The sequence below is a fragment of the Salmo salar genome, chromosome ssa20 (assembly GCF_905237065.1).
Source record: "Salmo salar chromosome ssa20, Ssal_v3.1, whole genome shotgun sequence".
Classification (NCBI taxonomy): Eukaryota; Metazoa; Chordata; class Actinopteri; order Salmoniformes; family Salmonidae; genus Salmo; species Salmo salar.
Genome location: NC_059461.1, coordinates 42,681,928 through 42,693,142, shown reverse-complemented (window position 1 = coordinate 42,693,142; position 11,215 = coordinate 42,681,928). Strand labels below are relative to the sequence as shown.

General features: G+C 42.1%; 1 protein-coding gene across 1 annotated transcript in view; it reads left to right on the top strand.

Annotated features, from left to right (window-relative positions):
* Positions 1-330: 330 nt before the first annotated feature.
* The window catches only part of LOC106580631 (whirlin), an 83,680-nt gene continuing 72,795 nt past the window's right edge, over positions 331-11,215 (top strand). Inside the window, exon 1 of the mRNA XM_045703371.1 lies at positions 331-1,886. Within this exon, the coding sequence (XP_045559327.1) occupies positions 1,107-1,886 (780 nt within the window). The 5' untranslated portion in view covers positions 331-1,106. The remainder of the gene's footprint in view (positions 1,887-11,215) is intronic.

Sequence of the window (11,215 nt, the reverse complement as noted above, 5' to 3'; positions counted from 1 at the left end):
ATGGCTAATGCAGCTTTATGAGCTTAACAGCTGTTGGATGCCTACTGTAAACTAGCTCCCTACAAATAGAGAACCACCAGCTACAGTAACTCAAATACAGAAGAGCTCCAAATACTGACCTAAATAATGAATAGACTTGTCAGAGATGTAAGATAGTAGACTGAATGGGGACTTGTAGCCCTGTACTGGTCCATACACGTGATTGAAAGGAAGTAGAGCACTCTCTTTGCCACTCTCCCTAGCCTGGGTAGATCTCATGGACATCATGGAACTATCTTATGTAAGCTAAATGAACTGGAGCATGATGATACTGTAGCTGGAAACTTCCATTATATCTGTGCCTTTCTTCAATGAGACCAAATCATGTATTGCCCAGCGTCTGTGTGTAACGCCTCGCGAACCGCTGTCAGTTTCTAAGCAACACACTCACATAGGCCTACTCCACACAATGGGTAATTTCCTATTCAGAAAAAGTCTGAGCGAGCAAAGCAAGTCAGTGGAGCTTACAAGTGAACAACATGATCTTATCCGACAGAGGAACGCGGGACACTGAGATGAACGATAAACAACCAGCTTTTCCACTTCGGTTTCTATAATTATCGAAGACATAGGCACAGACAGGACAATTTGCGAACAGTTTTAATCCAGAAAACCCTGAGGAATATATTCTTGTGACACTTTTTGATTGCTTGTGATTGTCGCCTAAAATGCGCGGGCTTGTGATGCATCTTCTTGGATATCCAGGATCATATTCCGTTGAATAAAACTTGTGACCCGACAATAAATATTCCAAATCTGCACGAGTATTTATAGCAACTTTTTGAATCAATGTTTTTCTCACCATCATCTACCACGCACCTTCACACAAAACCGCACTCTACATAAATAGATGAAGATAGAAGATGCGACGACAATGGTAAGCAGATAGTATTTGACCCTACCTACAAACATCGGAACAGTGACCATTTTTAAAGGTGACTTCCTCCAAGAATCGCGGTGCGGTCACCTATGTTTTCGGAGCGGAGTGACTTCTACAGCAGTATTATAAATGTCTGAATATCTGACCAGCCCTGTCTGTGGTGCGGTGTTTACGTTAAAGTTGTAGGATGATGAGCAGTGATTTGGAGCACGTTTCACTCAATTCAACGACGGCCAGCAACTCCGGGACTGGGTCGGGCGGCCGAGGGCTGTCAGCCAACGTTCGGAAGCTGCACAACGCGCTCAACTTGCTGCTCACTGACTTCGAGAGAGAACAGTTCATCCACTGTCTCAATGTTTACCACGCTAAACGCAACGTCTTCGACTTGGTTCAAACTCTCAAAATAATCCTCAACACGCCGAACAAACGACAACTCCTCCCCATGTTGCGTTTGGTCATTCCCCGCTCAGATCAGCTGTTGTTCGACCAGTATACTTCCGAGGGCCTGTACCTTAAAACGGATCATCTACCACTAAACAGTGTCAACAACCCTGAAAGCTTTGGAGGAGAAGTAGGCAATACTGCAAACAACTATGTCCCAATTCCCACTACACACTTTATAAACCCGCATGAGCCTCAGCTGCCTCATGACTTTTCTTGTTTCACATCACCAGAAGCTTGCCCCTGCCCGGATAGTTTCAGCACCACCGCTGATGGGACAGCACCCCAGGCTTTCATGCAGGGGGAGGCTGTTGGAGAGATCCGCCAAGTGACACTGAGACGCAGCAAGAGCAATGAGGGCTTAGGGTTCAGTATCCGGGGAGGTTCTGAGCACGGTGTGGGAATCTATGTGTCGCTAGTAGAACCCGGATCTTTTGCCGAGAATGAAGGACTGAGGGTCGGGGATCAGATAGTGACTGTTAACGGCATGCTGTTTGACAGAGTCTCACACTTGGAGGCAGTCAAGGTACGTAGGCAGTGTGTGTGTGTGTGTGTGTGTGTGTGTGTGTGTGTGTGTGTGTGTGTGCGTGCGCGTGCGTGCGTGTGTGTGTGTGTGTTCAGTAAAAGGCCCATTAGTGCATAGACCTATTCTGAGAAGAAACCAACACGCAGGGTATTGCTAGCTATGACGCCAATTATAATACAATAAAATATGACAAACATAAACAGCTCTGTTTATGTCCCAAATCATACCGTTACCCCTTTATAGTGTATTACTTTTGACCAGGTTCCCAAAGGTTCTGGTAGTGCACTACATAGGGAATATAATCACCCCAACTCTGTCTGTTGTGAAAAAAGGTCAGTCACAGTGGCAGAATACTAACTACTGAAACAGAGAGACAGAGAGTCATGTGGGGTACGTCATAGTGGCAGAATACTAACTACTGAAACAGAGAGACAGAGAGTCATGTGGGGTACGTCATAGTGGCAGAATACTAGCTACTGAAACAGAGAGACAGTGAGTCATGTGGGGTACGTCATAGTGGCAAAATACTAACTACTGAGACAGAGAGACATGTGGGGTACGTCATAGTGGCAGAATACTAGCTACTGAAACAGAGAGACAGAGAGTCATGTGGGGTACGTCATATTGGCAGAATACTAACTACTGAAACAGAGAGACAGAAAGTAATGTGGGGTACGTCATAGTGGCAGAATACTAGCTACTGAAACAGAGAGACAGAGAGTCATGTGGGGTACGTCATAGTGGCAGAATACTAGCTACTGAAACAGAGAGACAGAGAGTCATGTGGGGTACGTCATAGTGGCAGAATACTAACTACTGAAACAGAGAGACAGAGAGTCATGTGGGGTACGTCATAGTGGCAGAATACTAACTACTGAAACAGAGAGACAGAGAGTCATGTGGGGTACGTCATAGTGGCAGAATACTAACTACTGAAACAGAGAGACAGAGAGTCATGTGGGGTACGTCATAGTGGCAGAATACTAACTACTGAAACAGAGAGACAGAAAGTAATGTGGGGTACGTCATAGTGGCAGAATACTAGCTACTGAAACAGAGAGACAGAGAGTCATGTGGGGTACGTCATAGTGGCAGAATACTAACTACTGAAACAGAGAGACAGAGAGTCATGTGGGGTACGTCATAGTGGCAGAATACTAACTACTGAAACAGAGAGACAGAGAGTCATGTGGGGTACTTCATAGTGGCAGAATACTAACTACTGAAACAGAGAGACAGAGAGTCATGTGGGGTACGTCATAGTGGCAGAATACTAGGTACTGAAACAGAGAGACAGAAAGTCATGTGGGGTACGTCATAGTGGCAGAATACTAACTACTGAAACAGAGAGACAGAGAGTCATGTGGGGTACGTCATAGTGGCAGAATACTAGCTACTGAAACAGAGAGACAGAAAGTCATGTGGGGTACGTCATAGTGGCAGAATACTAACTACTGAAACAGAGAGACAGAGAGACATGTGGGGTACGTCATAGTGGCAGAATACTAGCTACTGAAACAGAGAGACAGAGAGTCATGTGGGGTACGTCATAGTGGCAAAATACTTGCTACTGAAACAGAGAGACAGAGAGTCATGTGGGGTACGTCATAGTGGCAAAATACTAACTACTGAGACAGAGAGACAGAAAGTAATGTGGGGTACGTCATAGTGGCAGAATACTAACTACTGAAACAGAGAGACAGAGAGTCATGTGGGGTACGTCATAGTGGCAGAATACTAACTACTGAAACAGAGAGACAGAGAGTCATGTGGGGTACGTCATAGTGGCAGAATACTAACTACTGAAACAGAGAGACAGAGAGTCATGTGGGGTACGTCATAGTGGCAGAATACTAGCTACTGAAACAGAGAGTCAGAGAGTCATGTGGGGTACGTCATAGTGGCAGAATACTAACTACTGAAACAGAGAGACAGAGAGTCATGTGGGGTACGTCATAGTGGGAGAATACTAACTACTGAAACAGAGAGACAGAAAGTAATGTGGGGTACGTCATAGTGGCAGAATACTAACTACTGAAACAGAGAGACAGAGAGTCATGTGGGGTACGTCATAGTGGCAGAATACTAACTACTGAAACAGAGAGTCATGTGGGATACGTCATAGTGGCAGAATACTAACTACTGAAACAGAGAGACAGAGAGTCATGTGGGGTACGTCATAGTGGCAGAATACTAGCTACTGAAACAGAGAGACAGAGAGTCATGTGGGGTACGTCATAGTGGCAGAATACTAACTACTGAAACAGAGAGACAGAGAGTCATGTGGGGTACGTCATAGTGGCAGAATACTAACTACTGAAACAGAGAGACAGAGAGTCATGTGGGGTACGTCATAGTGGCAGAATACTAGCTACTGAAACAGAGAGTCAGAGAGTCATGTGGGGTACGTCATAGTGGCAGAATACTAACTACTGAAACAGAGAGACAGAGAGTCATGTGGGGTACGTCATAGTGGGAGAATACTAACTACTGAAACAGAGAGACAGAAAGTAATGTGGGGTACGTCATAGTGGCAGAATACTAACTACTGAAACAGAGAGTCATGTGGGATACGTCATAGTGGCAGAATACTAACTACTGAAACAGAGAGACAGAGAGTCATGTGGGGTACGTCATAGTGGCAGAATACTAACTACTGAAACAGAGAGACAGAGAGTCATGTGGGGTACGTCATAGTGGCAGAATACTAGCTACTGAAACAGAGAGACAGAGAGTCATGTGGGGTACGTCATAGTGGCAGAATACTAGCTACTGAAACAGAGAGACAGAGAGTCATGTGGGGTACGGATCAGTGGCTTGAGGTACAGTTTGAGGCACTAGTTTTATTCCCATCAAAATTGATGTATTTTATTCTGCAATACTGATCACAGATTCATGCTCCCTACCCCGGCCTGTGGCTCCACAATCTAAGATGAACTTTGCCAGTCTGAGGAGAGAAACTAGTGCAGATGCTCTTTGCTACCCAAATGGCACTCTATTCCAATGTTAGGGTGCTATTTTATTCCATGGGCCCTGGTCTAAAGTAGTGCACTATAAAGGGAATAGGGTGCTACTTTGGATGCATTCACTGTCTCACTCAGATTAGAGTGCATTTTATCTATTTCAAATCCATGTTGCCAAGGTGTGCACTTTTATGTATATGTGTGAAGCTAGCTGTTCCAGCAATTCTGCTACTTTAATTTCAAGGTTTATTTTGGAGTTTGGTATGTTATGTAATAGTAATGGAATTGAAAGTGGAGGGGGCAGTGTGAGTGGAGAGAGATGATGAATACAGACTACAGCAGAGAGAGTCTGTGCGTCTCAAATGGCACCCTATTCCCTACGTAGTGCACTACTTTTGACCAGCGCCCATAGTAGGGCACTATAAAGAATTGGCTGCCACTTGGGACTCAGTGAGACAGTGTAAGGCCTGATTCTTAGCTGTAGGCAGGAAAATGAATGTGTTTCACATACTGACGCATTATTTGAAGGTTTGCTAGCAGTGGTGTGTTTTTCTTTTGTCACAGCGTTAGGTTGTGTTTTGTTATCAGTGCTGCTGTCTCTGTTCGTCAGTCTGTCTGCCACAAGACATTGTGCGGCTAATGTCATCTGCTTTCGCCCAGTCAGACTTGAAAACATAACCTGCAGCTATTAAAAAACAAAACAAGGTTTATTCGGAGGATCCCAGAATAGCTCAGACCTTCATTAATGTCTAATATAAGACTTTCTCAACACAGTCCAAGACAAGGCTATTTTGAATCAAATTAAAACAAAAACAACTGTTATTACTTCTTACTTCTCTGTTCCAAGGTTAACATGTCCAGTCATTTATTTAGACAAATACTGAGTTAATATAGGAATTTATTTAATATGTCCTCTATTTATTAATATGCTTATATCTTTGAAGTGTATTCTTCTGTTGCTTGCCTCAAAATAAGGGATTGAGAACAGTTTGGCCTTGGCAGAGCCATATATTTAGACAGAAATAGAAATAAGATCTAAATATAAGGCTCTGGGTCTTGGGGGTGATTGCTCAGCAGACTGCTAATTGTACCTGAATAGAGAAGGTTCTGAAGGGCAGACAGACATGATTGTGGTGTCTTGCTTGTCTGTCTCATGAAGTTTTGAATGGGATCATCTTGTTAGACGAGGGACCTGTTCATTATGAGGCAACGTATTTTTGTTGTTGGTCACAGCACAGTCTTTACACAGTTGAACCGTTACAAAGAGCTCTATATATTGCCTTGTGTGAAGAGCCTAGAAAGAATTCAAATGTGGTAATATTTACTCATTTTTTGGAGTGGTTACTAATATTAGCATGATGGCCATCTCAGAAGACACGTATCCTCAGGTTGTGGTCATGATAGATTTAATTTCTTTCTGTAGTCCCCTGACATCCTCAGGCTAGGAGACCTTGGCTGGTTGATTTAATTTGTTTCTATAGGCATCTGACATCCTCAGGCTAGGAGATCTTGGCTGCATGTTGTATGACTCCCATCTGACCTAGTGGCCTGGCTGTCTCTGCATGCTCTATACATAACAGGAGATGAGTGATGCTTGTTGTCATCCCTTCTCAAACCACTCGATAGTATATCCCCATGAGATGGCCATTGCAAAATGTGGATCAAGTAAGATTTTTTTTTTCTATTGTCTTGCTGGAAGATCAACTTGCGACCAAGTTTCAGCCTCCGGGCAGAGTCAACCAGGTTTGTTATTTTCGTGTCATCCAACAAATGTTAATGCCTGGAGATTGCTAAGCAGTATTGGCACTTGGATTGGAACTTGTCAGGGTCGGCTCTAGCCTTTTGGGTGCCTGCCCTAAGCGAGATTTGGTTGCCCCCCTAACGGAAGAGAGAAAGATGTAAGTTTTACGGTTAAGTCCCTGCAATTCTACACATTTTGCCATGACTTATGCCATATTGAAGATCTCTGAGTGAGAGTGACTAACAAAATCAACAGGGCACCTGCCCTGCATGGCCAGTTGGTATTCAGCCATGATTACTATAAGTATAGATAGCTGGCTAGACTAATTTACCAATCTAAGCATTGTTAACTGTCATAACTGCCGGTCTCACAGTAACTGACCATTAATGATCATAAACACATTTAACATCTCCTGGCTTCCACACGTAGCCTACAAGCCACTGATGCAGACCTTTGGAACATCTACATTTTAAAAAGTCTAATAAATCCATGTAATATAGCCTACACCTTCACAATAAATCCATGATTTATTTCAGAACAACAGAATAGCATACTCTGAGTTGTCCTTATGTTAAACCCTGATCTGGCTATGCCATATGGCTGTGGGCTACACTAGTTAATTTAAAGAAATAAGCCTGACGTAAAAAATGACAACGTTTAGCTTAACTTCTATGGGCTAGATGGGACGGTAGCTTCCCACCTGTGGGACACAGCCAGTGAAATATCAGGGCGGAAAATTCAAAAACAACAAAATGTCATAATTCAACTTTCTCAAACATACGACTATTTTACACCATTTTAAAGATACACTTCTCGTTAATCTAACCACATTGTCCGATTTCAAAAAGGTTTTACAGTGAAAGCAAAACATTAGATTATGTTAGGAGAGTACATAGACAAAAATAATCACTCAGACATTTTCCAAGCAAGGACATGTGTCAATAAAACCCAAAACACAGCGAAATGTGTATTCTACTATTCTAACTCTCAACATAGTAGGGGTTGGGGGCCCTCTAGCAGCCTGGGGCCCTAAGCGAACCTGTATGTCGCTTATGCCTGGAGCCGGCCCTGGTCATGGTCAGATGACATGAAAATAAAAAACAAAGATGCATATGAAGAAAATAGCCCCATACCTACTATAAAATATGGTTGTGGAACTTTGATGTTATGTGGCTGTTTTGCTTCCTCTAGTCTTGGGGCCTTTGTTACGGTCAACAGCATCATAAACTTTACCCACACTCTTAGAAAAAAAGTGCTATCTAGAACCTTAAAGGGTTCTTCAACTGTCCCCACAGGAGAACCCTTTTTGGCTCCATGTAGAACCCTTTTGGGTTCAATGTAGAACCCTTTTGGGTTCAATGTAGAGCCCTTTCCACAGAGTTCTACATGTAACACAAAAGTGTTCTACCTGGAACCAAAAAGGGTTCTCCTATGGGGACAGCCGAAGAACCCTTTTGGAACCCTTTTTTCTAAGAGTGCAGTACCAGCACATTTTAGTCAAAAACCTGGTTAACCCCAAGCACACATCAAAATCCACAATGAAATTGTTAATTGATCCCAGTTGAACCCCATTGAAAACCTTTGGTTTGAATTGAAGAAGGCAGTCCATAAGCACAGACGAAGGATATCAAGGATCTGGAAAGATTCTGTATGGAGGAATGGTATACGATCCCTCTCAATGTGTTGCTTGTTAATTAAACAACATGAGCAATCTGAGCAATTGTATTAAAATAATACACTTCTCGTTAATCTAACCACATTGTCCGATTTCAAAAAGGTTTTACAGCGAAAGCAAAACATTAGATTATGTTAGGAGAGTACATAGACAAAAATAATCACTCAGACATTTTCCAAGCAAGGACATGTGTCAATAAAACCCAAAACACAGCGAAATGAAGCACTAACCTTTGATGATCTTCATCAGATGACACTCCTAGGACATTATGTTACACAATACATGTATGTTTTGTTCGATAAAGTTCATATTTATATCCAAAAACAGCATTTTACATTGGCGCGTGATATTCAGAAAATGTATTCCCACCAAAACGTCCGGTGAATGTGCACATCAATTTACAAAAATACTCATCATAAACGTTGACAAAATACATAACAATTATTTTAAGAATTATAGATAGACTACTCCTTTATGCAACCGCTGTGTCAGATTTTAAAATAGCTTTAAGGAGAAAGCAGATTTTTCAATATTCTGAGTACATAGCTCAGCCATCACGGCGAGCTATTCAGACACCCGCCAAATTCGGGGCAACCTAAACTCAGAATTAGTATTAGAAATATTGTATTACCTTTGCTGATCTTCATCAGAATGCACTCCCAGGACTGCTACTTCCACAAGAAATGTTGTTTTTGTTCCAAATAATCCATATTTATGTACAAATACCTCCGTTTTGTTCGTGCATACAGATCACTTATCGAAAGCCATTACCGTACTTAGAAGCATGTCAAACGCTGTTTAAAATCAATCTTTATGCTTTTTTTACGTAAATTGCGATAATATTCCAACCGGACAATAGCATATTCATTCAAGAAGAAAAAGAAGGAGGGGCGCGCTCGCGGGACCGAGCATATCCTATCCCTTTGTTGCCAGGCAGACCACTCAGTAACTGAGCTCCTATTATCTGCCCAGTGACAGGAAAATGCTCAAACCACTTTCTGAACGCTTTAGACAGCCAATGGAAGCCTTAGGAAGTGCAATGTCACCCCACAGACACTGGAGCTTCGATAGAGAATCAAAAGAAGAACTACAATTCTCAGACTTTTCACTTCCTGCTTGGATTTTTCTCAGGTTTTTGCCTGCCATATGAGTTCTGTTATACTCACAGACACCATTCAAACAGTTTTAGAAACTTCAGAGTGTTTTCTATCAAAATCTACTAATAATATGCATATTCTAGTTTCTGGGCCAGAGTAGTAAACTGTTTAAATTGGGTACGTTTTTCAACCGGCTGTGAAAATACTGCCCCCTAGCCCAGACAGGTTAAAATGTTGATAAACTATTAGGCTATTTCTTCTAATTATAAGCACAGCAATACGCACATGGCAGTAGGCTATACGCGGGAATGTTCCATTTGCAGGAAAACACCCTTCTCAAAAGTGACCACAAATGTGATTATGCATGAATTACTTTTATTATAAAGAAGCACTTCTTTGGTGAAAATGGTCTTCCCCAAACTTGAAACTGCTTATGTATGCCAGTTAGGCTCTACACCCCTTGTAAAGCGGATTCATGTGCTTCATTTTATTTGGCCACTTTAGTGATTTAATCTTGTCTTTACAAATACAAAATAATATTTGTGTGACATTTATTTTGATTTAGAATGGACCATTATCATGCACCTTTCTCGAAACAAATGTAATCGATGCACTTAAATAGCGAATGAAGGACACTTTTCCCGTGGTTATATTGTCATGCCAGCCAGGTAGACTATACTCCTCTTTTAAAGATAAACAATGTGCTTAATATTATGAAAGTTGATAAATAAATATAGTAGGCCTAGCTTATAGAAAGCTGATGGGATCCTCCTCTTTTTAATAGAGGCCATCACTCTGTTTTCTCACGCAGTTGCATAGCCTATAGAAAGGTTGCAGAACATGAGCCTATGGGCTCTCATGAAGAGTTTGATTAGATTTTTGAATACATTTGCGTTGATGTCAGTGATTAGAGGGACAATATAGTGCTGAGTAACAGGCAATTAGCACGTTTGGTAGGCTAGTAATGACCATCAGCAGCATCAGAGCTTGGAGAAGCCTAGTTACCATGACTAAACTGTCACATGGAATTAGACTGCCACAATGATTCGTGACCACCGGTGTGGCAATAATACGGTCACCGTTACAGCCCTATGCACAACCAAATTCCGAACTTGCACCTTGTGTATTCTACTATTCTAACTCTCAACATAGTAGGGGTTGGGGGCCCTCTAGCAGCCTGGGGCCCTAAGCGAACCTGTATGTCGCTTATGCCTGGAGCCGGCCCTGGTCATGGTCAGATGACATGAAAATAAAAAACAAAGATGCATATGAAGAAAATAGCCCCATACCTACAATAAAATATGGTTGTGGAACTTTGATGTTATGTGGCTGTTTTGCTTCCTCTAGTCTTGGGGCCTTTGTTACGGTCAACAGCATCATAAACTTTACCCACACTCTTAGAAAAAAAGTGCTATCTAGAACCTTAAAGGGTTCTTCAACTGTCCCCACAGGAGAACCCTTTTTGGCTCCATGTAGAACCCTTTTGGGTTCAATGTAGAACCCTTTTGGGTTCAATGTAGAGCCCTTTCCACAGAGTTCTACATGTAACACAAAAGTGTTCTACCTGGAACCAAAAAGGGTTCTCCTATGGGGACAGCCGAAGAACCCTTTTGGAACCCTTTTTTCTAAGAGTGCAGTACCAGCACATTTTAGTCAAAAACCTGGTTAACCCCAAGCACACATCAAAATCCACAATGAAATTGTTCATTGATCCCAGTTGAACCCCATTGAAAACCTTTGGTTTGAATTGAAGAAGGCAGTCCATAAGCACAGACGAAGGATATCAAGGATCTGGAAAGATTCTGTATGGAGGAATGGTATACGATCCCTCTCAATGTGTTACTTGTTAATTA